The 27811-nt window shown below is 42.8% G+C and overlaps 1 protein-coding gene across 4 annotated transcripts; it reads right to left on the bottom strand.

Annotated features, from left to right (window-relative positions):
- Window positions 1-463: 463 nt before the first annotated feature.
- Window positions 464-27811, bottom strand: DKK3 (dickkopf WNT signaling pathway inhibitor 3). 4 transcript variants are annotated; one of them, XM_082194779.1, is made up of 8 exons: window positions 27522-27811; window positions 26095-26322; window positions 15601-15735; window positions 14952-15035; window positions 7296-7388; window positions 6320-6464; window positions 2159-2315; window positions 464-1390 (listed from the first exon to the last, which is right to left on the bottom strand). In XM_082194779.1, the coding sequence occupies exons 2-8, from the start codon at window positions 26296-26298 to the stop codon at window positions 1177-1179; spliced, it is 1032 nt and encodes a 343-aa protein (XP_082050905.1). In that variant the 5' UTR covers window positions 26299-26322; window positions 27522-27811; the 3' UTR covers window positions 464-1176. The 4 variants fall into 4 exon arrangements, with proteins under 4 accessions (XP_082050905.1, XP_082050907.1, XP_082050906.1 ...); XM_082194781.1 differs by lacking the exon at window positions 27522-27811 and adding an exon at window positions 27362-27384; XM_082194780.1 differs by lacking the exon at window positions 27522-27811 and adding an exon at window positions 27246-27361.

Genomic DNA, 27811 nt, shown 5'->3' with positions numbered 1-27811 from the left:
CAAATGCAAGAGTTCCACCTATAGTCTACTAAATATGCTAAATATTATCTGTAGTGATGTTATTTGAAATAGGGCTGCCAGACATCCAGATATTCCTAGCCATTACCAGGATTTTAAAGGCAGAATTCACATCTGGGGGAAATTTCTGAAAGGCGGCACTTTGTCCTGGATCTTAGGCAAGTCAATAGAAAAATCACATTTTTCTGGCATTTTTGTAACGAAAAACCTTAACAAGTTTGGGGTCTTCCTAAAGTTTAAAAGGCCTCACAACAGGTTTAGGATAAATTACTTGTGAAGTTTGGACCTGGTGGTTCTTAGCATTATTCCGGGAGGGGCGTGACTGCTGGAGCAGGTGAGCCTATTGGTCATATCACCAGGTAAGGGCTGCAATAGATAATACTAGGAGAGGGGCTCATTACTAGATTGTGCCCATTACTAGGGAAGATAGTAGGATCCATGTGCCTTTTTTCAAACCATACTGCTTTATTGTAAGTGCTCAATAGCAAATATGCATTGTATATAAAACATACATGCCTTCTAGAACTTGCTTCTAGAATGGGATAAAATAGCTATCTAGAGGAATGATTACTATCCATTTAATGTTAAAGTTTCACCCCACTCAGATCTTTGTTAGAGATGCTTTTTACTAATTATTGCTAAATTACATGCCACACTGACTATTCTCATCTTTTATACCTCAAGTCCCTGTAGTTGCTGTTTTTCAAAAATACAGTTACAGCAGTGTCATTAGTTATATTTTAAAAGACTGAATAAAAACAATGCCCAGTCCAAAAATCAAGAAGGCTCTTGACAAATTCTGGAAAAACAAGCAACATATACATAAAATGCAGAGCTCAAACCACCACCAATAATCATAAATAGACTTAAATTAATCTATCCATCAACAAGTTCAAATCATGCCTTGTTTAAAACTCAAACTTGTTCACAAAAGTGTCCATTGACAACTTTTGACATTTTAGTGTAGAATTTGGTTTGAGCTTGAAAAGAGAAAACCTCATCTGATCATGCAAGGGCAGAAGAAGATAACTATGTAGAATATACTCTCAATTATTGCACTTATATCCAGTAGTGAAAAGGGGTGCAAGTTTAGAGTTATCAAACAAGACACTATCTAAATTGCTAGAATGGTGAGTGTGACTAACTTGCTTAACTACTTTACATTTCATCTCCAAAAATCAGATCCAGTTTCTTTGGATCAGTTAAGTCTTCATCCAAACCTTCCTGTACTTCTGTAATCAATCTCTCTCCATAGTCGCCAGGAATGTGTGAGGTTACAAAATCCAGAAGTGATATTTCATCCACTGGTAAAGGCTTCTCCTCATTTTGGGTCTTATTGAAAGAGAGTTCACACAGAGAATCACTGCTATGCCTGTTGAGAAAGTTGTGCATTTCTCTTAGATAAGTTGTACAAGTGCCTATGCAAGCATGCATACAAGTGTGAGAAACCAGTCCAAAATGTAATTTGCTTCAGGCTATGAAGCATTTTAAAAGTAGCCGGAACATGTACCCTTAAAATGCAATGGTCCTGTTTGCAATTCTGTCTTTGGATATATCCAAAAGTAGACCAGCGCTACTGAAAATTCTTTCCATTATCCCTGAACTCTGAAATGATAACCCTTCTTTTGCCACTGTTCAGTTAGGGTCAAAAGAAAGGCAAATCTGATATATTCATGGCATTTATGTCCTATGGAAATTAGGTTTCGGTTTTTTAATACTCTTTAGCTCCACTTGAACTGAAGAAAAACTTAACCACTTAACCACAGAGGCTTGAGTTAGTCTTGAGTAATTTGTGCCCTTGATTTAAGCCTGAACAAGTAGGATTGTATTCTTAGGTTTCTTGGGAAGATGAGACCTGGTCCACCCCAAAAATTAGCAGTCAAGTATTTTTGCAGTGTGCACATTCAGCCCCCAGCCTGGTACCCTCCATATATTTGGACTAACTCCTGTCAAGATCTGACAACTGGCCATGCTGGCAGAGACTGAGTTAAAAGCCCAGTAACATCTGGAAAGCCACAGGCAGGGAAGGCTTGTCTAGGAAGCCGCGTGTCCAGAAAATGGGTTTATTATCAGTGAAAAATGAGGTGTGCACACACGATCTGCTCCTGCTCTTGCTGTGAAAAATAATCAATTTTCCTACCTCTGCATCTGACAAATGAATCCATGTGCACATGGGCAGCGATCGAGGGCTCCATCTGGCTCCAGCTCCCATGTAATTAGGTTAAGAAGCCTGTTTGAGGGATCATAGCAAGGCTCTCTCTCTCCAGGTAATGGGGTGCACACAGGGAACAGAAGGTCTGTAGGTAAAAATTGGAAAATCCAGTAAAACGTCTGACCTCTTCAGTTTCACATGCAAAATATGTGCAGGTTGAATGTGTAAAATAAGGAATATATACATACATATAAATTTGCCTAATATTAAATATAAGACAAGCTGAGTTTGCATAGCAATGTCAGTCCTTTTCCTTCCAACAAATTCTAAGGGTTCACCTAGAAAAACTTTCTTAATTCACTTAATTAAGTTACAAGGACACAATACACTACTAATGACAAATAGATCCACAGGAATCCTAACCCTAACCAATATAGCACATGTATTTAGTCATATGTGTACCATCTTGCTTTCAAGGCCTTAAAACAAGCCTTTAGTGCTCTCAGAACAAAAGGCTGCATATCTCCATCCTGAAAACCAAATTCACTTATTGCACATTCTTGTGATAAAGGGTGGTGTTCTACTCAGAAGAAATTAATACTATTAGCATACCATTAGCAGCTAGTAATCTCAACACAGCATGTCCTGCTCAAGGTATGAGTAAAAAGATAAACATGATGTCTAGGATTATTTGAAAAGAACCGATATGTTCATCTTAGGGAAATGGGAGCCATTGCTTATTAACAGATATCAACATTATCAGCATCTATTCTATGTAAGATGCTTCAATTACCTTTATCTTGTTTCTTTACAGTACCTTGTTTCATTCCATAAGAGCTGTTTGAGATCAATGCTAATCCTATTTTACAGATGGCAGAGGACTAAGAGCTAGTGGGAACACTTGCTACCAACATACCATATGGTGATAATTTGTATGGGAAATCTCTTCCTCTGACAATTTCTCTTTCATACTGGCTGACCATGAGAAAAAAGCCACAAGACAGCAAGCTGCCCTCTGGACATCCAACGAGATCACAGAAGGGCAGGGACATGGACTGAGGTGAAAGTGTATAGGACTATGCTACCTCTCCAATTTAAGTTCAGGAAGACTTTCCCAGTGCCTTGTTCTCATTTTCATACTCTTGACAATGGGAGCTTTTCCTCAAAAGCATTGTAAAATCTCTAAAGCAGAGCCTCAAGAAACACAACCTCCCATATCAACCACCTTGCAAATACAAAGTAGACTGAAAGGAGTTTCAAGATTAAGAAAACTGCTGTTAGTTGACAGGAAATCTCGCACAAATCATCCAGAGGTGTGTTGTTGTTTTTTAAGTACTATTTTTATAGCATCATGCTCAGTTGTCAAGAACACTGCTTTACCATTTCGCCAAATTTTGTATTATACAAGATGTGCATTTTATGGATTATTCTCTGCCACAGACTTCTCCTACACATAAATATATACCAGCCTCCCCCAATCTGCTGTGCTCCAGTTGTTTTGGAGTACAACTCTTTGTCTAAGTCCAAAGTAAGATGAAGAACAAGCAAGTGGTAGGAGGCAGCTGCAGCCCAATATAGGAAAAGAGGTAGTAAGGGAACACCTAGCTACTTCAAATGAATTCAAATCTCCAGGGCTTGATGAGCTGCAGCCAAGGGTACTAAAGCAGCTTGTGGATGTAATTTCAGAGTCTTTGTCTATTATCTTTGAGAATTATTGGAGAACAGGTGAGGTCCCTACAGACTGGAGGTGGGCAAATGTTGTCCCCATCTTCAAAAGGAGAGGGGGGAGAAGTCCCAGGTAACTACCGACCGGTGAGCTTGACATCGATACTGGGGAAGGTCCTAGAACAGATCATTCAACAGTCAGTCTGTGAGCATTTAAAAAAGGATGCTGTGATTACTAAACCTAGCATCGGTTTCCTCAAAAATAAGTCATATCAGACCAATCTGATTAGATTTTTTTTTTTAAATAGAATTGCAAACGTGGAGTATCAGGGATATGCTGTGGACATAGTGTATCTTTATTTCAGTAAGGCTTTTGACAAAGACTCCCATGATGTTCTCACAAGGAAGCTGGTAAAATGTGAGTTGAAAGAGAACTGTTAGGTGGATTTGTAGCTGGTTGACTGACCAAACCCAAAGAGTACTCATTAATGATTCCTCGTCATCCTAGAAAAAGGTGACAAGTGAGGTGCCACAGGGTTCTGTCCTGGGCTTGTTGTTGTCTTTAGAAATGACTTATATAAAGAAATTGAGGGGATGCTCATCTAATTTGCAGATGACACCAAACTAGGAGGGGTAGCTAATGATGCAGAAAACAGAATCGGAATTCAAAATGACCGTAACAGATTGGAGAACTGGGCACAAGCTAACAAAATGAATTTCAATAGGAACAAATGTAAGGTTCTACACTTAGGCAGGAAGAACCAGATGCACAAAAATAGGATGGGGGACACCTGGTTTACTAGAAGTACATGTGAAAAGGATCTAGGGGTCTTGGTGAAACACAAGCTTAACATGAGTCAACAGCAGCAAAAAAAAGATTAATGCTATTCTAGGCTGCATCAACAGAAGTATAGTGTCCAGATCAAGGGAAGTAATAGTACCACTGGTGGCGCTGTGGGTTAAACCACAGAGCCTAGGACTTGCTGATCAGAAGGTCGGCGGTTCGAATCCCTGTGACGGGGTGAGCTCCCGTTGCTCGGTCCCTGCTCCTGCCAACCTAGCAGTTCGAAAGCACATCAAAGTGCAAGTAGATAAATAGGTACCGCTCCAGCGGGAAGGTAAACGGCGTTTCCGTGCGCTGCTCTGGTTTGCCAGAAGCGGCTTAGTCATGCTGGCCACATGACCTGGAAGCTGTACGCCGGCTTCCTCGGCCAATAAAGCAAGATGAGCGCCGCAACCCCAGAGTCGGCCACGACTGGACCTAATGGTCAGGGGTCCCTTTACCTTTACCTTTATTCTGCCTTACTCAGACCATACTTGGAATATTGTGTCCAATTCTGAGCACCACAAGCTGGAACATGTGCAGAGGAAGGCAAACAAGTTGATCAAGGGTCTGGAAACTAAGTCTTATGAGGAGTGCTTGAAGGCGCCTGGAAAGAGTCTGAGAGGCGATATGACAGCCGTCTTCAAATAACTTAAGGGCTGTCACATGGAGGAGGGGCATGCTTGTTTTCCCCTGCTCCGGAGGGTAGGACTCAAACCAATGGCTTCAAGTTGCAAGAAAGGAGATTCCAACTAAAGATTCAGAAAAACTTTCTAACGGTAAGAGCTGTTCAACAGTGGAACAGACTCCCACGAGAGGTGGACTCTCCTTCCATGGAGGTTTTTAAGCAGAGGTTGCATGGCCATCTGTCATGGATGCCTTAGCTGAGATTCCTGCATTGCAGGGGCTGGACTAGAATACCCTTGGGTCCTTTCCAACTCTAAGATTCTATTATTCTTGTCATCCCTAACCACTGACCATGCTGGCTGGGGCTGATGGGAATTGTAGCCCAAAGCATCTTGAACAGGGCTGTCTTAAGCATATCCGGCGCCATGGTGCAAAGATCCCTCCAGCGCCCCCCCCAACTCCAAAACAAGGGAGGTGGAGGTGGAAAACGTCCTCTGCCTCCCCCACTGCCCCGATCCCTGGCGTGGCGGCGGCGGTCAAGCAGGAAAACGTGCTGGTGGACATGCTCTCCGGTGTCGGGGCGCCCAAGAAGGCAGCCCAGGAAGGCTGCACACCGCCTTTCGCCAGAAAGCAGGAGGAGGACAATGACCGGGAGCAGGGCCGTCTTTAGCAGATGCAGAGGCTTGGGAGGGAAGCCTCTGCGGGGATCGCTCTCCTCCTGCAGAGGCTTGGGAAGGAAGTTGCACACCCGCCAGCCATATAGTTGGCGGGGCGCAGCTGGCTTGTGTGCAGGGAAAGAGGAGGCTGCCGGCAAAGCCGTGCAGCTCCCCCACTCACTAGGGTGCCCCTGAGAGGCCAGTGCCCTGGCGCAACGAACCACTAAGACCAATGGGAAAGACTGCTCTGATCTTGAAGGTTGATGAAGAGCAATATACAGTGGAAATGCAAGCTCACACACTGAAGTAGTTTCTTGCTTGGCCTCTCGTGCAAGGGAAAGAATAGGAACAACAGCAGAAAATGATGTAGTGGCTGACCTTTTGAAAATGCACAGCACATTCCAGGATTGCAGTCTTTCTGGTTTTCACAAATCGTTCCATTTTCTCCTTTTGAGGCAGCTTTCACGCACTCACCCCAGACGCAGAGTTGATGTCCACAACACTCCACATCTCGAGAGCATTGCTTAGGAAAGAAAAATAAACACACACATGCTGAATTGGTTCTTAATCATCATGGGACACACAACATCATAAATACAGTCAATATAACCTGGCTACAGTAACTTGCATCGGGCATGAACGTCTTCATAGACCTGCATTAAACAATCCCACTGACCTAAATTCTGAAAGTCCACACTATCACTGCATCCGTAATTCTGTAACAGCTTAAAATAAAAACATGTCGCATTGCCTAAGAAACACACCAACACAAACCACAAAGAAAAAACAGATATAGTGGGGTGACTTGCTCCTGATCAAAATGTAGCTAAGTCTGGATTACTGTAATGTGCTCTATGTGGGACGGTTCTTGAATACTTTTTGGAAGCTGGTGTAGACCAATGGCACAAGCTAGGGTTCAAAAAAATCCAAAAGTAAAGAGGATAAAGGGCACCTTTGTAAAGTACCCTATTATAGTTTATCTGAATAAACCTATTTTGGCTATTAGTTTAAAGGTTGGACTTAAATGTAGAATCCTGTTCCTGTGAAAAATCTGATTATGTTTTCCACCATGCTAAACAGGGTATTTCCTGTCATTACATTTAAGGCTCAGATATAAACAATTAAAACCATATGTTTCCAATTTAAGTTGAGAGTTCAGCAGGCATTTCATCAATACTTTACCACCTTCACTCTGGTTTTCTTGTACTTAAAATAAATAGGGCCTGTACTCTACCAGTCCCTATTATTCACATTACCTAGGCATCACACAATCAACATAGTTCCATTATATAACTTCAGCCTGCCTGCCACGTTAAGAAGAGCTAGATGGGGGGAAGGGGGATGCAATGCTCACTGTGTGTTGAGTTTTGCAAACATGACACCAGTACTCCAAGCCAGAGAATTCACAGTATTTTCCTGTCTCACAGTCCTCATCAATAATGCACTCCTGAGAAAAGAAATGACATACCTTTGGTAAGTATAGAAGAAATAGTTGCTGCGATAACACCACATGCAGCTAAGATTTACTAGTAGCAGACTGGGACACTGCGGTCCTACACATTGCTTTGTGCAAAGCTATGCGGTCAACCTATTACTTGAAAGTAAAGAATATCCTTTTGCAATCACATACAGTACATGCAGAGTTGCGCCAAACTTTGTCCCACGTCACAGAAAACAGCAAAACAATTCTGTGTTGACCTCCCTGGATGCACTCATTCAGTAACACTAGATCAATATATTATGTCAGGTCATATCAAAGAGCTGCTACAAATGGTACATAAGAGTCCAACATCTTACATAGCAGTAAGAAAGGGGCAGACAAGTAAAAAAGTGATGGACATATTTCAGGCTGAACTGGATTCCTAGCTGGATTCCTTTCATCAGTTTCTCAAAAGAGTACATGACTTCCCTAAAAGGTTGAACACAAGATTTTATTGCAAAGCAGTTTATTGCGTGTTTAAATTTTACATCTTCCTTGTTTTTAGGCTTGGGGAAGATTTCAGTTTCAGACATTTAAAAAAAAAACTAGCAGCCAGCACACTGAAGGATTAATAACTTAGAAATATTGCCATGGACCTCATCAGATGTATTCTAGCTTAAATACTTTCCAAGTACTTTTGCAGACAGTATAAGCTGCGGAATGATGTGGAAAAAGGCAAAGAGCCACTTATACCACTATAATTATATAAATGGTTATAGTGCTATACCAAGAAGAATGTTGAAATCACGAATCATAAGAATGCTTCCTCCTCATTTCTTGGCTATGTAGTTGGCACCTTACTGACTTATAAGTCATGCTGACTATGGAAATCAATGGACTTAAATTACTTGAGACCATTGACTTCAATGGGTCTACCCAAAATACACTTAATGTTCCATATCACTCTTAGAGTACAGAGCTGGGCTTAACAGGAGAGTGCCTAAATTAGGCTTGATACAACTAATATTTTAACAACTCACTGTATTAAAATAGAACCACTCTTTGCTGTAGGGGTCACTGGGCCAGTGTGTGCATTTTGAATTTTAAGAAAGTGTTGTGGGTACCAGCCACAAATGGCTGCCATGGAGGGGCACTGCATGACACAAAGTGGTTGCCGTGGTAGCATGACATAACAAAAGGCATGTTGTTGTTGTTGTTTAGTCGTTTAGTCGTGTCCGACTCTTCGTGACCCCATGGACCAGAGCACGCCAGGCACTTCTGTCCTCCACTGCCTCCCGCAGTTTGATCAAGCTCATGCTAGTAGCTTCAAGAACACCATCCAACCATCTCATTCTCTGTCGTCCCCTTCTCCTTGTGCCCTCCATCTTTCCCAACATCAGGGTCTTTTCCAGGGAGTCTTCTCTTCTCATGAGGTGGCCAAAGTATTGGAGCCTCAGCTTCACGATCTGTCCTTCCAGTGAGCACTCAGGGCTGATTTCCTTCAGAATGGAGAGGTTTGATCTTCTTGCAGTCCATGGGACTCTCAAGAGTCTCCTCCAGCACCATAATTCAAAAGCATCAATTCTTCGGCGATCAGCCTTCTTTATGGTCCAGCTCTCACTTCCATACATCACTACTGGGAAAACCATGGCTTTTACTATACGGACCTTTGTTGGCAAGGTGATGTCTCTGCTTTTTAAGATGTTGTCTAGGTTTGCCATCGCCTTTCTCCCAAGGAGCAGGCGTCTTTTAATTTCGTGACTGCTGTCACCATCTGCACTGATCATGGAGCCCAAGAAAGTAAAATCTCTCACTGCCTCCATTTCTTCCCCATCTATTTGCCAGGAGGTGATGGGCCCAGTGGCCATGATCTTCGTTTTTTTGATGTTGAGCTTCAGACCATATTTTGCGCTCTCCTCTTTCACCCTCATTAAAAGGTTCTTTAATTCCTCTTCACTTTCTGCCATCAAGGTTGTGTCATCTGCATATCTGAGGTTGTTGATATTTCTTCCGGCAATCTTAAATCTGGCTTGGGATTCATCCAGCCCAGCCTTTCGCATGATGAATTCTGCATATAAGTTAAATAAGCAGGGAGACAATATACAGCCTTGCCGTACTCCTTTCCCAATTTGGAACCAATCAGTTGTTCCATATCCAGTTCTAACTGTAGCTTCTTGTCCCACATAGAGATTTCGCAGGAGACAGATGAGGTGATCAGGCACTCCCATTTCTTTAAGAACTTGCCATAGTTTGCTGTGGTCAACACAGTCAAAGGCTTTTGCATAGTCAATGAAGCAGAAGTAGATGTCTTTCTGGAACTCTCTAGCTTTCTCCATAATCCAGCGCATGTTTGCAATTTGGTCTCTGGTTCCTCTGCCTCTTCTAAATCCAGCTTGCACTTCTGGGAGTTCTCGGTCCACATACTGCTTGAGCCTTCCTTGTAGAATTTTAAGCATAACCTTGCTAGCATGTGAAATGAGTGAAATTGTGCGGTAGTTGGAGCATTCTTTGGCACTGCCTTTCTTTGGGATTGGAATGTAGACTGATCTTCTCCAATCCTCTGGCCACTGCTGAGTTTTCCAAACTTGCTGGCATATTGAGTGTAGCACCTTAACAGCATCATCTTTTAAAATTTTAAACAGTTCAGCTGGAATACCATCACTTCCACTGGCCTTGTTATTTGCAGTGCTTTCTAAGGCCCATTTGACTTCACTCTCCAGGATGTCTGGCTCAACAAAAGGCATACACCCCTCCATTAGCCATCCCCCAATCAATGGGAAAAAAACACCTGCATCTAGGACTGCCAACAGGATTTCCTGGCGGAGGTACACTGTATGTGGATTGGGCCTCCTACACCCTCATCCCCACCCCTCACAATCTATTGGCAAGAGCTGCTGCTTATGTACCTATATTTACTTAGCCTAGCCTACCGCACAGGGCTGTTGCAAAGATAAAGGGGGGAAAGGGAGGATAATGTAACACAATCTTGAGCTCCTGTGTGGGGTGGGTAGCAAGGTAGAAACATATAATATCATTCACAGATGATGTTGAGAAAGCAAGAAAAGCAGTTTTCTTGCTTTAACAGCATTGTTTCATTGTCTCAACAAATAGTATTTCATTGTCTGACACAGTCCCTTTGTATCTGCGGTGGGCAGACTGTGGTATAGTTTAATCTCAAAAAAGGAAAAAAAGAAAAGGAAAAGAAAGAAAGAAAGCTTGACGTTCCAAAACAAGTTAGTTGTCAAGAACTGCCAACTTTCCACACTGATTAAAAGTCATGCTTGGTTAGAGAGGCCTGTGAATTTTAAAATATAAGAAGGCAGGGAACCCCCTTTGAGTTTGTCAACATCCTTCAGAATAAGGTCCTGATTCTGAGCAGCTAAACTCACCTAATATTAGAAGCTTGTTTTAATGGGTCTCAGATTCCAAGAGCAGCAACTTTGGCCTCAATAACCTAGAATTCAAGACTTACCAGTCACAATGGATTGTACACTCTTCTTATGCTAGGTGGAATTGTGTTTTCAAAGGCTCTCTTTTATGAGGAAAAGAACACTTGTGTAATTCTATGAAATAGACTGCATTAAATTCTGATAAGCTATATAAGCTGCCTATAAGGAAGTCAACATGAAAGCAGTTCACAAGCGCTTGAGACTTTGACTAACAAGACTTGAGGTCAACTCCGCCAGAAAACTCAGTTTCCCTCACTGGCACCCAGGCTGTTTCCTTTTGCATTATCTTGTACAAAAATAAATTGTAAATTGCACCAAAACTTTGTATGTAACCTTCATCTACCTCAGGTCTGCTTTTGCTACTATATAAAGTAACTTTTAGAAAATACTTGAAGAGCTGCAAATAGACAAATGTCTTCTATAGTGCATGCAGCTTCTCTATGTCAACAGCTTATTTAAAGCTATGATAGGTATCCATGGGAAATCTGACTTGGAGAGTCAGAGATCAGGGAGAGATGGGGAGAGGGCTGACCATAAGTTTATGTTTTCATTCATTCAGGTTTTACATAATTTTATTAAAGTTTGCATAAATTCCATTTCATTTTAGTATTTCTTTAAAGTGGGACTTTTTTAAAAAGGGTCATTCTGCACTATGCCAGAGAAGCTCAGCACTTTCAGGCTTGTCTATATTTATTTTTACGTATGTGGGTCAGAATTACCTTTTACTGATGTTACCTTGTGTCATGCAAGAAGGATTCATACAGAGCCACCTTACATAACTAATTTTTAATACGTTGTGACTTAAAGGTCTGGCCTACATTATCTTCTGTTGTTGCAAGCTGCATCAGAACTTTCCATGACTCACCACTGAGCTGTGCTTATGAAACACTCTTTCTAAAAAGCAAACTGTCTCTCAAGTAGTGTTGTGGAGCATTCTGGAAAACTGTGGGAGAATTTGTTCTCTCCTTTGAACATTAGATGCGCTTAGTGTTCCAGGGACAGATGAAGGCACTGCATATGCAAGATCTGTCAGACTGCATTCTTGGTATTCAAGAATATTTTGGGTCCAGACTAACTGAAACATCAACTACCCAAGAAAACCTGGTTGTTTTCTACTGGTCTTGCAACTTCTATGGCAGGGATGGGAAATGCACGGCCCTCTGGATGTTGTTGCACTCCAAGTCCTATCTGTTCCAGCAACAATGGGCAAATGCCAGCGATGATGTGAATGCAACATCTGGAGGACCATAGGTTCACCTTTTTTCCACTGGAATGTTTCCAAGTGCAACAGAACTACCATGCAGATTTTTGTCATGAATTATTTTGACAGGACGAAGGAAAAGCTCAGATCCGCAGTGAATAAAATGTTGGTTTGGTGGCACTATTCTTCTGGATTGCATTCCTGACAACAGCTAGCAGTGACTCAGCCTTCCAGCTCAAAAACTCATTAGCAAAAGATGCTGAAAAAAACCCTTGAAAGTCTTAATCAGAAAAAGGGAACAAATAAGATTTTATCTAGCTGACATAAAAAGCTTAACTTTATCCAAGTGGTTCCAGTTTATATTAGTCATTCCTCTATGCTTCTTTCTCATGCACTCACTGGATTCAGCTGGACTGAGAGGATCACACACACACACACAGCCTAGTTTACCCCATCAGCATTTACTTATTGTGCATTCATGGACCTGATCCATGTGTGGTGTGGGAGCTTCTTATTTAGGGCAATGAGATTTGATAGAGTTCCCTCGTAAGTTCATTTATTGCACTGGGTCTACTCTGGGCTTGACTTAGTTGGCTATCACCTATATGCTTTAAAATTTCTACTGTGCTTTCATGGTTTGGTTTGGTTTGGTTCTGTTTTATATTGATTTGTTTTAGTTGATTATCAGTCCCCCTTGCAATGAACTACTGCAGGCTAGGGCATTTTAACAAATTAACAAACCAAACAACCTATAACTCAATTTAGCGTGCCAGCATTCTTTTTGATGGGCTATAGCAGCTGCAGGTTGCAATATTGTTTACACCTGCTGATTTGATTTGGGATCAGCAATAAGCAGCAAATGATGAGTACATGGAAACTGTAGTGTCATCTTCCCACATCCATCTCCATCACATCATGAATATACTGCATGAGCCAAGAGCTTCCAGCACTTCTGTATCATCCCACTCACCATACTCCCAGTTTATACCCATAAATTTTCAAAACCAAGTGACATTTTATACTTTCCCCACCCTTTAACACTGGACAGAGACAATGCTTCCAAAAGGCTGAAGACTCATAGGTAAGACTGCAGACACAGAGGCTATGGGGCTTTGCTTCTTAGTGCACCTCTTCTGGGGAATTTCTTCAAAAGCAATTCTAGTAACTTACGTTCCCAAAGACAAGGCTTGCATACAATTAACTAGGGGGCTAATGTTTTATATCGTCCAGTATATGTTAGGACTTGAAGCAAGGAGCAGATGCCCAGCATCCTAGCTTTATACATTCAGATGCTTAGCATACAACAAGAGGGGTTTTCTCAGACTTCTGGTAAGTTTCTTCAACCCAATACAAATTGACTAAGGAATGACACACACCACACATTTAAAGCACAGATTTAATTGTTTTGCCTGCTGGCTCTTTATTCTTTATTTATTTTAGAATTATCATATTTTAATATTCTTTTATTAGCTGCCTTGCACTTATGTAGGGAAATATGTAATTTAAGTATTTTAAATAAAGTATATTTACTAGTAACACCAGTGTATAAGCCTGCACCGTCTTCAAGGCTGCATCATCACTTATTGCTATCAATTATCTTTTGAGGCTTTCCAATATTTGTTTCAGAATTCCTCTGATGAAAAACAAAACAAAACAAACATGGACTATGATCCACAATTTCAAAGCAATAAAAGCTTCATAAAATTAAAAGTATACATTGCTCCAGACTGAAAATCTGAGAAATTATTTTAAACTTTGTCAGTATTAAATGTAGGTTTAAGAAAATACACAAGTGGCACCACAATGGATAGCCACAATTTATTCAGCTCCATCAGCTCACAGCTCAAGTTCATAAAACTCTTGGATGAAAGCCTAATATCCATCTTAGTGCCATCAATCGCAGCCGAAATCTGAGTAAGGTAGAGTTGGTCTGAGTATGTAAATGGCGCCTCTTCAACAACACAGCACCTTCCAAGAACTGGACTCTGGTGCCAGTACTGGCAAAAAGCCCAGTTCCTGTTCTTAGGGACTAGGAATAGATATTTTCACTTGGGGGCCAGAAAGGACATCAGCTGAGCTGTCACCAAAATGGGAGTGTGAAATATGCTCTTCTGTGAGGGGAGTGCTAAAATAAGGCTTTGCTTCTATTATCTTTGTGTCCATGTTATTTAAAGTAACATTTTAAAAGCTATATGGACTTCAAATGGCTTTTCTTCTAAAAGCACGAGACTTGGGCAATTTTTTCAACCGCTGTATTTAATGTCAGCTAGAATTTTACCTACTAATAGCAAAGCAAGTCAGAGGAGGGAATAAGCCAAAAATCACAACAGAACATTTGTCCTCCTCTGCATGATGCCATGGCTCAGGTATCGAGTGATCTGATGGTTTTAACTCTGGCCTAGCTAATGGGATGCACAGTGACAATTACCTTAGCAGAATGCAAGCACGGTACAACACAACCTTTGTGCAAACTGGGCAAGTCAGACTACAATGCATGCAGGATTTGCCAAAAGTTTGCATGCCATTCACACATGTTCCCGAGGCCCAACATTGTCCCCACGCCACGTGGAAAGACATGGCAGAAACAAGCACCTGAACCTTGTCTCTAGCGGCACATTATTACTTCAGTTCTCTACATGAGGCACACAGCAGTCTATAAATATGAATCACTGAAACAAATGGACCATCCATCAACCCTAACAGTTTAGCCATTGGGCGCTATCCAACTAAACAGTTCCACTACTTTGGGCTCTGCACTGGAACTTCTTCTCCTCCCCACCCCACCCCCATGCCTGCTCTAGAGGAGTGAGAGAACCACCAGATTTTTTTTTGTGGGGGCAGGGAGACAAGAGGAATGGAATCTGCCCATTATATACAGCGCTGGACATCTTGGGAAAGTTAGGAGTTTGTCTTCACTTTTCAAAAGCAGAAGTCACTTACATGATTCCTTTTGCTCTCTCCTTCCCGTATTGATGTAATAATAGTTTCAGAATAGCTAGTCGATCCAGTCTTGTTATCTGTGGCCTAACATTGCAAATAAACACAGTACATTAAATCAATATTTTAAATTCATTTCAGTTAAACAGAGATATGGGGTGTTTCTAATCCCCATGTATTAATCCCTATTTTTTTAAAAAATACCCATTATTTTGTACTATCATCAAGGAAATGATACAAATGAAAGATATGAGGGGCGCACATTTTTTAAAAAAGAAACCATGAAATTTACTCCTTACTATGTAAAAATATTTGGAATGCTTTGTTCACCAAACATGCAACAGAAATGGAGGGCAGTGTTGCAGTCCAAGGCTGTAACCATTGTAGGAGCATCTCTAGACTACTTTCCACAGACCTCAAGGCGAGTCAAAAGGAGGCTATAAGGCAATAAGCCAACACCTTGGCCTGGGCCCAGATATTGGAAATGGACAAAAGTTACTTTACTATATTGTTAGCACATGGGCAGCATGATTCTGCCAGCGGCTGTAAACTTTCAACCAGCCTTCCAGGGGCAGTGCAAAAGGTATTATTGAAATCCAATTGTTACCACGGCACAGACAATATAAATTACAGACAAAATGCAGCTCTTTACCTTATTAATTTCTTGGTGACTATGTATGGTTTTATTTCCAATTTTTGTATCTGTGTCCGATTCATTGTGGTAGTTGGCCGGTAGCTTCTCAAAGTCAACTTCTATCCTTTTAGAACCTTCTTCCTCTGCCTCTATCTAGCAAAATCATGATCAAAACAAGTAATAAATACTAGACAGCATCTAAAGCAATTATTAATTATAGGCACCACTCAACAAATTATGTATATTATTGGAGACTCTACATTCTGCCTACATCAATGTGACCTGGCCCCGATCCCATAACTGTCCAGAAAACAAAGTAACTCCCACTAAAAAAATAGCCTCCAAAGAGGGCAAGGACACAGTTATTTGCAAAAATAATATCCATGACAGACAGCCACAGACAATCAGCTCCAAGGACTGTGAGTACTAACTTGAACAATCAATTAGCTTCAAGCACTGACAACTGACTCCCAAGAGTTACTCTCAGAATGCTGACCATTGACAGCAGCAGCCATGTCCAAACCTGGCCAGCAGCATCAATGCTCCCCATACTGCTGTAATTTTACTTGCTTTCAGAGCAAACAAAGTAGTCTTCTGGTCCTTGCATGCCCTGAAATGGACCTGAAATGCAGGGTTGGGGGTGAGGGATTTCTTGTTTACTTATCTGATTGGCATACACTGTGGGTCTTAAGCTAGCTAGTCTCTGGGTCCGACAGGTTTGCATGCCCTGAAAGAGTTTTGCAACTAATCTCTGACTGTTCAAACATGGTGATTCATTTTGATGGCTGAAGCAGGCTGTCAAGTTTGCTGAATCTTCATTCTAGGAAAAGCTACACCTGTACATCTGCCTCCCCTGCAGCTTTAAAAGCACAAGAACCCTGTGTGGAGAAAATGTGCTAATCACAATCTAAACACTGGGAGCAAGTCCTACTGCATTCAGCAGGGCTAGATTCTAAGCAAACATGCACCGGACTAGAACTGAGTATTGCAAAATAATTTCCTTCCTAAAGACAATGTTTGCTGCCTTTTCCATAGGAACGATGTATTATTCCTGCATGTAATGACTAATTATATTGTGATGATTAACAAAACCCTATGCATTCTACTCTGAGGTAAGTCCTGTGGGGCTTACTTTCATGTCAGCATGCACAGGACTGCAGCCTTGCAGGACTTCAACTACCAATAGCTCTGCTTCTTGTTATCCCTGACTCTGACTCTGCATATGGTTGTCTGCTTTGTCCTCCACACCACCAGCCACCACTGGCTAATACTACAGGTGGGCGGCTCACAGCATATATAAAAACATACAAAAATATCAAACATTAAGGACCTCAGTGTCCGGGCAGAACAATGGAGGTGGAGATGCTCCTTCAGGTATACTGAACTGAGACCCTTTAGGGCTTTAAAGGTCAGCACCAACACTTGAATTGTGCTCACTGGGAGCCACTGAAGATACTTAAGGACTGGTGTTATATGGTCCAGGCAGCCACTCCCATTCACCAGTATAGCTGCTACATTCTGTATTAGTTTTAGTTTCCAGGTCACCTTCAAAGGTATCCCCACATAGAGCGCATTGCAGTGGTCCAAGTGGGAGATAACCAGAGCACGCACCACTTCGGCGAGACAGTCTGCAGGCAGGTAGGGTCTCAGCCAGCATACCAGGTGGAGCTGGTAGACAGCTGTCCTGGACACAGAATTGACCTGTGCCTTCATGGACAGCTGTGAGTCCAAAATGACTCCCAGGCTGCGCACCTGGTCCTTCAGGGGCACAGTTACCCTATTCATGACCAGGGAGTTCCCCTCACCTGCATGCCCTCTGTCCCCCAAAAACAGTCTTGTCAGGATTTAAGCTCAATCTGTTAACCACCAACCATCCTCCAACCGCCTCCAAGCAGTTAAGCAACCGAATTGTGCCACCAATAGGAATCCATTGCAGATTTAAACATAACCTACTGTGTAGCCTTTGGAATTAGAAAATTAAGTATGAATTATACATGGCTTTAGGAACATAACCCCTGCACAAGTTGAGGGCTTACTGTAAACGCAAAGTTATCTAGTCCCATTTGGGTATTTGATGTGTGCTAGAGTGTGTGGTATACAGATATAAAGTGTAACGTAATACTTCTCCTGTCCAGCCAAACCTAGAAATGCTACAATTTATAAAAATGTCCGTGTGACAATTTTTTTCCAGAGAAGGAAAAAGACAGACACACCCATTCATGGGAAAGAAAAGGAAAGAGACAAACAGAATTAGTTCACTGATAAGAGATTTTAAAGACTACTGCACTGAAAGTTCTCTTTTCCTTTGTTTGCTACTATTTTGTTTGACGGAGAAGTCAGTTTGCTGTGCTTTTGTTATCGCTTGTTAAGGGAAGAGAGTAATCCACCCCTCCTCTTCAATTATTTGCCTATTCCTGTACTTCCCAAGATAGATGTTTGAACTGTCCTAACACATTAGAACTATGGAACTAAGAAACTGTGTTATGTTTGCTTTGAGCAAACAGAAGGCAAACCTATAATCAGGCTAGAGCAGATGGCTAAATGCATTCTCAAGTCAACTTCACCACCCACCTATATTGCAATCTAGAACCAGCCCAGTCATTAGGCAGGGTGAGGCGCTGCCTCAGGTGGCAGAAATACCCCAGGTGGCACCCCCATGGGTACCCTGCCTGTCCTGCTGCCTCCTCCAGTGGTGCATGTTTTTGGCAAATCTTGACCAAAATTGCACAGGATATCACCCCAGATCACTGCAATCTTGCCTGAAATTGGTGCTGATGGTGGTAGCACTTCACCACCAGCAGTGTATGCAACAGGGTGCAAGGTAGTGGCAGGAGCAGGTATGGTGGTGGCAAAACAGGAGATGCTACCCCTGTTGCAATCACAATCACTTCCAGGAGGCTCCACTAGGAGCTATTCAAAAACAGGAGTTGGGACTTGTGAACAAGCTTTTTATATCATTTCTGGTAGGAACCACAGGTATGATTAGAACTGAGAGAAATTCAATATTCATTCACACTTCATGAATAAACAGATTAGCCATGTCCTCTTATTCCACTCTCAGTGTACTCATGGTGATAGATTCAGACCAGTTTAAGCTATTGCAAGAGTCCAGAATTCAGGGCAAGGAGGTGTTCACATAACCAGGGATCAGGTCTTAACACAAACGGCATGCCAACCCATATGAGTTTATTGGCAGCACAGATTATTACTGAACAGATTAAGGATGGAATTCAACATACTATTAAGGAGACCATTCCATCAATGCAACTGTTCCTGTTTGCCCAATGGAGTGACAGCCCTTCCCTTTCTACCATGTGCAGTTCTGGAGATTTTCAAGACCCTCCAGAGCAGTTTTGGGGGAGGAGGTACACAGGTGGAGAGGGGGAAAGCCCTGTTATGCTAGTGGGATTCCTTGCTCTGGCTTCAGCTAGCAGAATGGGCTAACTGGGTTGGCTCTTATTTTCCAAATAAGAGTCAAACTCTACTCATGAATAAACACTCCCATATTCCCATGTGCATAAGTACACTGTTCAGTTCTTCAGCACAAAGGACACAGACTCTGTTCAGGGTTGCAGCAATTTTAACAATGTATGTCACATGTTCAACTTTAGGGAAAGCATGTGATGTGTTATAAATCAGAATTGTAGTGTTGGGTGGACATTGTTTATATTCCTTACCGACTCTCCTTTCCATTTACTACTATCAATTACATTCTTGTGTGCTGAAATATCCAAAACCAAGCTACAGTGTTATGGAAAAAGGAAAAGTGTTCTTACTGTGTAAACCTAATACACTGAAGGATCATATGATGGAAATTCTGGCATATGCGTAATAATACTTAGCTGTTCCTACATTACAGGAAACTCTTCCTAGAGGTCTGTTTTCCACTGAAATGGGAGTTCACACATTGTAAAGAAAAGTATTTAGCAGGGGCCTAATCACATCCAGAATATATTAAGTGCGGGCAACAAAATCATTTCTGTTTCATCTGCTGTATGACACATCTTTGAATTAAAGGTGTAGTTTGTCACACAGCAGAACACACATCTTTGACATAAGAATAATTTTTAGTGCTCTGTTCTACTAACAACCTACCTGACAGATCATTGCAAAGGGCTGTTAATATACCAGTTTCTGTAATGATTATTACATTTTTAGTCTTCCCATAAAATAAGTTCCCTGGTGACATAAGCAAAATAGGATTAAAACAATTGAAAAATGGAAACAAACACAAAAGGACAGAGCCAGCAGAGACTGCCATCCACAGTCAAATCACCTAAGAGTGCCAACAAAGCTTTGTAAGGAATACAAATGATGTAATCTACTCAGCATCCTATTCTAAAATAAGCTCTCAAACCCTCTGGACCAAGACAGTTACTTCCTAGTACTCTCTCTCAGGTACCTTCCTTTTGCTCCCTGTGCATGTCTTAAGCTTTAACACCTTGCACAAATTAGCTAACACAACACTCCAAGATACATTCAGCTATACAATGGATGGAAAGCCAGAATTAAGTTTGAATCAGATGCTCATTGTGATACAAAAGTCTTTTAATGAATCCACAGAAGCTACTGGAGGTGTCTGGATTTAATAACAATTCAGATATGGATGGACAAACTAGAGCTTTAACCCAGACAAAACAGAAGCATTATTGGTCAGTAGAACAGAAGATCAGGAAACAAAGGCTCAGGCTGTATTGCATGCGATTGCACTTCCCTTGAAGACTCAGAACAGTCTGGGTGTCCTCCTGAATCCATCTCTAAGCCTGGATATGCAGGAATTCTTCTGCATAAATTGAAACTGGTGTGCCAATTATGCCCATTCCTAGATTTGTCAGATCATCTTCTTACGTTTTACTACAAAATGCTAAATATGGGGCTCCCTTTGAAAACTGTTCAGAAACCTCAGCTATCGGAAGCATGTGACTGCCTTCACTGACTTCCAATGTGCTTAGGAGCACAATCCCTCTATAGCTTGGAATCATATTACTTTAAAAGACCATATTCTCTCATATAAACCTGCCTGGAGTTTGTTATTTTCCGGAGTGGTCCTTCTCTCAGTCCCTCCAGTATTCGAGGCACGTATATATTATGTATTATGGCTGGTTTTGTTGTCAGTTGCCCTGTGTGGCATGTAAGCATCTGTATAGCATATAAATAAATTTGGCAGCAGAATGAGGAAAGGGCCTTCTCAATAACTGAACCCAAGCAGTGGGGCTTCCTCTATGGAGTCTCTCTTTGACTTTCTGTTATCAAGGCTTTTGGCCTGTGGGCTGACTTTATTTATGGCTTGCCTTAATATTTTAATGTAGCCTCATTAGTGTCCTTGATTTATTTTACTGATAATGAATGGATTGGCACCCAACAACAATTTTTTATATTTTATGGTGGAGCAATTATTTTCAATATGGGTTTGTTTCATTACTCATTTTAAAGAAAGGCATTATTTACTCACAAACTGCAAACCTATTTTAAGGCTTTTATTTGGACAGCTGAAGTCTCATTTCAAAGCAAACTGACACAGCTATCCAGTAACTAAAGTATGGGGTTACAACTTGCATGAACCAGAAATTCAGCAATTAAACTGAGATTGGGATTAAGTCCAAGGCCATATGTAATCAGACTATGTCTATGTGTGTGTAAATATGGTAGATTTTTCTTGGTTTTACAATTTCAAATTCAACAATTGTTTTCCATCAAAAAAAGAGAATGAGAAATACAAAATATACAACATGGAATATAAGAACTAAAACAAAAAACATCTTTTCAGAAGTTCTCTTTAACCTCCTGACTTCCTTCCATTTCCTTTCCTGGTTCTCATACACACACACACACACACAGAGAGAGAGAGAGAGAGAGAGAGAGAGAGAGAGAGAGAGAGAGAGACTGACTATGTCAACAGGAAGTAAAGCAGCATAGAAACCTATAGCTTTTTCAAGAATGGACCCAGAAGTGTTACAAAGGCAGAACTTTAAAACCAAATATAGTAGTCAGATTTAAATTTAAATCAATATAATTTAATCACCCCCATGTTAACAAGAGCCCTCTTAAATGTATGTGTTAGGAAAGAGATAAAAGTTTTTCCTTAGAGAAGGACAATTATTGTTCTCCCTTATCCTATGAAACATGAAAGAGTAGGAGGAGGACAATGATTTCCCAGATTCCTGCAGCAAAGGGAAAAGCTGTAACCAGTGCTTCAGTTGTCAACACATTTCTGGAAGGCATGCCCACTGATTACCGTATTTTTCGCACTATAGGACGCACTTTTTCCCCTCCAAAAATGAAGGGGAAATGTGTGTGCGTCCTATGGTGCGAATGCAGGCTTTTGCTGAAGCCTGGAGAGCGAGAGGGGTCCGTGCGCACCGACCCCTCTCGCTCTCCAGGCTTCAGGAAGCTATCCCAAGTCTTGCAAGCCCGGCGGGATGTCCCGCGGGCTCGCAAGGCTTGCGGGCAGCAGCCTGCACCCAAAAGCTGGGGACAGCGGGGAGGCGCAGCGCCGCCACCCCGCTATTCCCTGACCCGATCTGGAGGCTGGGGGTGGGAGAAGCAAGCCTGCTTCTCCCCCCCCCCAGCCCCACAAGCTCGCGGGATAGGGGGATGGCGGCGCTCCTCCATCCCGCTATTCCCCGACCTGATCTGGAGGCTGGGGGGGGGAGAGGCAAGCCTGCTTCTCCCCCCCTAGCCCCACAAGCTCGCGGGATAGGGGGATGGCGAAGCGCCGCCATCCCGCTATTCCCCGACCTGATCTGGAGGCTGGGGGGGGGGAGAAGCAAGCCTGCTTCTCCCCCCCACCAGCCCCACAACCTCCAGGCTTCAGGAGAGCCCCACCGCCAGCCCCACAAGCTCGGGGGACAGCGGGAGAGGCGCAGCGCGCCCTTCCCGCTGTCCCCCGACTTGTCTAGAAGGCTGGCGGGGGGAGAAGCCTGCTCCTCCCCGTCGCCAGCCCCGCAAACTCGGGAGACAGCGGCAGGGGCGCAGCGCGCCCTTCCCGCTGTCTCCCGACATGGTTTGGAGGCTGGCGGAAGGCTTCCTCCTCCCCCAGCCCCGCAAGCTCCCAGAGCGATGCCAAAGCTGCGCGCAGCTTCGGCATGGCTCTGGGTCCCGTTCTGGGGGAGGGGGAAGCTCGGGCTTCGCCGCCCCAGCCCCGTGCCTGGCGGGGGGGGGGGTAATTTTTTTTGGCCTTTATTCCCCCCCCCCCAAATCTTGGTGCGTCCTATGGACCGGTGCGTCCAATAGTCCGAAAAATACGGCATTGTCATTTAGTTCAATGTGCTGGAGGGTGCCAATAACAGAAAACAAGGCAACACTGATATCTCACCAGTGTCAGTGAAAAATGTTTTAAGAGAGCTAGAAGCAGAAGGTAGAGGCAGTTTATAGGTACCATGACCTTTACAAAATTAAGTGCCAAGGGTCAACCTTGCCTGGACATAATTTCTTTTGATAAGGAAGATTTTTGCCTAATCCCAGATGCAGAACTATGAGCTGTTCCCGTCTACCCAGAGAGAGAAGGAACCTGAATAGAGTCAAAAAAGCATTCATCATTTCACATATCCCAAACCTGAACTTGACACAGATTCTAGGCCAGACCTGGGCTCAAATAAGCAATGGATGTATAAGGAAGGAAGGAAGGAAGGAGGGAAGAAAATAAATTGGGGGTGTGGTGTTTATCTTCCAATCTAGAGTTTTCAGAGGAGGAAATGCAACCATGCAAGAGTAAGCTATTAAAATTCAGGATGAAGAAAAGTGCAACCATATTCATTTCAGTCTCTCAGGAAAACAAATTTGAAACAGCTGGATTACTCTCAACTATACAAACAGAAACCTTGTTCTCTCCCTCCTGCTGCTCCATTAAAACCACTGAAATTTAACTACTGGAGCCCCACAAGACAGAAACCATTAGCTTTTTCACAAAGAAGTTGCAAACATATCTTAAAAACAACAACAACTGCTGGCCAAGAAAATAAAATCTTCAAGTTCAGACCGTAAGACTTTCACCCTCTTTTCTGTCCCCTTCTCAAACACAAGCTACTTTTAAGATTTATGTTCCTCAGCACCCACCCTCACTTCTTTGGATTGTTGCCAGTGTTAAAGGTGAAGAAAAATACATCATGCATACACAACCCTGTTAAAAAGCTTTTACTGTAACTCTTGAGAAACTGACATTTTCAAATGCAACTTTGGATACTTGTTTCCTCTGAACAAGCTTTTATTGTTAGAAGCCAAGTTATAAACAATTGAACTGATGGGTAGGCATGCAGTTTGTAGCGAAGAAAAAATGCTGTGAAGCAGCAGGATAAAGGGAGGAGAGCAAGCTAAATCTGGAGAAACAGACATTATGATAATCTCACAACAGAATAATTATTTCTGTGCAACAGTGTACAGGATGGGGAAAGGTTCCCAAACCAGGAATCATAAACAGTGGACAATTAGCAGGGACATAAAGCAAGTATTCAATAACATCCTTTCCAGCCAATTTCCCATACAACAAATGCACAGATTTAATACATTTGTTGGGGGAAGATGCAGAAAACACAAAATCAAGCAATGCCTTCTTTCATTTAGAGAAGTGTTTCTGTTGCAAGGTTACTACATCCAACCAGCACTCATTTTGCCACTGGAAAAGTATGCTTTCCTGTTCCTTAGCTTATACCATAAATTGCATGTGAAATATTCCAGGGTTGTAAAGTTAGGACTCTCACTGCAAAAAGGTAAGGTTTCTGGAGCAATAATATGGAGGTGGGTCATATTATACTCAAGACTAGATAGGTTTCAAGCAGCCATTTCTATGTTTCCCTTCAGGTCATGTATAAGTTCATTTGAGTTTGCAGCTAAGCTCCATTCATTCCTAAAGTCTTAAAAGAATACTCAACCAATTATTTATTTTTTAAGAAATGTAATCTAAGCATACAAACTAATATCTCCACCCTGAATCTAAACGAGGTTCAGATGAGCTAGCATTTAAAATACTTGTAAACACATAAGCAACTTTGAGGGTCTACTGGAAGGCACACATATGGGGGGGGGTTTCCTATGCTCAGCAAGGCTTACTCACTAGTAACTATACTCAGGACTGCAGCTATCTCTTTCCTCCCAAAAATCTTTGTTTCCTGTAGGACATAACTATCAGTTTAGAAAAGCGCTGAGCAAATTTCATCCCTTGCATTAAGATAATTCTCCCCCGCCCATGGGATGATAATGGGATATAGTACTACTATTGCCAATGTAACCTGTTCATATGGATCTTCCATATCACATTCAATTGTTCCTTCTTGTCTTTTATGCCACTCAGGAAATCTATGGCCATTTCCTGCTGTAACAGTATGTAATGACAATGGTGGAAGATGCCCCTGGGTCCGGAAGATAACAAAACCATATTCTAGATATATATATATATCGGCAGAAGAAGGCATACTTAGCAGTATCCAGAACTGGATGGAAGGTAAATGTAAAAATGCAAGTGAAATGTAACAGTGGTGTGTAATAAGCCTTGCCAGCATTGCTTCAAAAGCAGATCAGCCATCCACATTTGCTGATTTTATCCATCATGAATTTAGCAGGGGAAGGAGCCGCATATCGGGCTGTGTAGTAGTAGTTTGAAAGCACCCCAGACAACTAACTGCAGCAAATTCCTCACATTATCAAAATGTTTACTGAGGCTAGGGAACAAGGTCAAACTACACCCCCACCCTAGCATTATTGGCCAGAAGAAACATATGCAACTTCAGAGAAAGAAAAGAGGAACGGGAACAGCAGCTAATGTACTCTCCTTTGTGCAAAGTGAAAGTGGAGATTTGTAGATGACAGGAATGGATGCCTAAAGCCTGCTTCTTCCAAGCTCTGCACCTGGATTCATGTGAACAATGAATAACTTATTTGTACGGTATCTGCACTTCTCATGGTGTGTGCATTTTAGAATTGTGATTAAGTGCCCTGTTCTCTCACATTCTTTCCCCTCTCTTTTGGCTCTGGCATCTACTACTTCTGCTGAAAAGTGTTACACTAGGAGACCCAGTTACTGTAAGATTCTTTGAAGCTATGCTGTCTGCAGATATTTTTAATGTCCTTCAGCAAGAACTCCTCCATTACTCACAGATGCCTAGAACAGAGAGGATGCAAGTGAACTGTTGATGCAGCAATACTCAAAGGTGGACATAGCTCTAAGCCTGTTTCCATATCCCCAATGGTTTGCATGCTCATTATCCAGACAAGTAGCTCAGGAAGAGAACCCGTATTATCTAAATGCATAGCCTGAACAGATTGGTCCAATTCCTGACAAACAAGCAAAAATCCACCAATCCACCATTTAGGGAACTCTGAACACAGTTTCCCCCATGTTTTGCCACACTCTCATTGTCCTGATCAACCCAACTGTGGGTTTTCAAGCAAATATTTCAAACAAACTAGTTCTGTTTTGTATGTTAAAAAAAAAGAAGTCACTCTGCTTAGTATTAAGGTTAACCTTCTGCCCATTTCTCATCCACAGCTGTACCAATCGATCTGGACAGCAAGTCTCACCTCTTGGACTGCATTCCTCAACTTGTACTGTGTGTCCTCCATCAGCTCTTCTACCTCTCGGAACATTTCATTCAGACTAGCTTCATCCTTGGGAAAGTTTAGTAGTGCTTCTTCAGGCTGCTCATCTCCATCTGAAGCAGGAGCTGCGTGGGCCACCCCAAAAAGGACAGCCAGCAACAGGAGCTTTGAGCCAAGCAGGAACATCCTCAGAAATGTCTCACCAACTCCCTGGAAATAAATGCCAAAAAAAAAAGAAGAAGAAGAAGAAGAAGAAGAAGAAGGAACTGAACCCATTTCCATGACACAGGGAACACACACACCTTTCTTCCTAATCCTTTAGTGGTGTGCAACCCACACAATTAAAACCCATTTTTCTGCAAAGAATTCTGCGCAGAAAATTTAAGGGATACTGGGAAAATTTGCCAAGCGGTAAACTACAGTGCCCAGAATTCCTTGAGAGGTAAATGCGCTTTATAGGTATAGCAGGTAGGATCCAACCAAGCATATTGAATCCTCATTGAATAGTAAATGGCTTTGGGATGCCTCATGGAAAGAGTTTCATAATGATAAGTTGTTCCCGGGGTTCTCACCTTAAAGTTTTCCCCCACCCCAAAACATTTCTGCCAACTTTGCAATTCTCCCAGGTTTGTTGGCGCTTCCCTCTTACGTGCAGGGGCTGCTGTTTTGACTGCAGAAGGAAGAGCACTTATCCCTGAACTTCAGAAACGGATATGCAGTAGAAGACTATGCATATCGCTGGGCATAAGTTTTCATAGACCACATACACCCCAGACCACAATAACGCGTGAAGCATTTACCAGCACCACCCCTCCTCCTCCCATCCCACCTCTTCGTTGTTTCAAGGGAAGGGTGTTTGGACAGCCGTCTTAAGGAGGCAGCTTTAAAGAGCGAGGACACCGTGCTCTTGTTTTATTAAAAAAATTATTTATTTGGTTTTTCAAATTATAATTTCAATTAGGACGCCCGTGCTCTGAACTCAGGCGAGGGACGCCTGCAGCAACGCCCGCGCAACTGAGAAGCCCTCAGAAACACACGTTGCAGCAGCGCGACATCCTCAGACAACAGAAAGAACCCAGGTGCCTCTTATCCTGCAGGAAGAGCCCACCGGGAAGAAGCGGAGGAACACGAACCCCCTTCAAGTTTCTGCAGGACAGCTCTCCCTTCACACGTTGCGGGGTGGAGAGGGAGGAGAACAACGACCTGCCTGCACGAGGGCCGTTTCCCCAGCAGCCAGCCCAGCCCAAACCTTGGACGACGACGGCGACGAGGAGCCCACTCCTGCCCCTCTGTCCTTCCCGCTCCTGGGCGCGCGGACTCCACTCCCGCCGAGCCCACGTCAGCGCGCGCCCAGGGCGGCCGCCTCAGCCCCGACCCCACCGCGCGCGCCGCCTCCTCCTCCTCAATACCTGCTTCTTGCAGAGCCACAAGCTCTGAGGTAACCGCTCTCTCCCGCCTTCGCGTAACTCCAGGCCAGCGCGCACGGACCGCGGGGCGCCACAGCCGGCCTCTCTTCAGCGGGCTGCCCTGCTTGGGTGAAGGATGCTTTCCCCCACCTCCGGAGTTGGCTACTCCCGCCCGACTGCTGAGGAAGGAGACGCCAGAATCCTCCCTTCGCCCCAACAGAAGCAGGCGGCTGTGGCTCTGGCTGCTGAGCAACGTTCACCGCTATTGGCTGCAGGCGAGGAAACCCAAACAG

The sequence above is a fragment of the Podarcis vaucheri genome, assembly GCF_965113315.1.
Source record: "Podarcis vaucheri genome assembly, chromosome: 1".
NCBI lineage: Eukaryota > Metazoa > Chordata > Lepidosauria > Squamata > Lacertidae > Podarcis > Podarcis vaucheri.
Note: the sequence above shows the minus strand (reverse complement) of the source record. Positions and strands in the feature narration are given on the sequence as shown.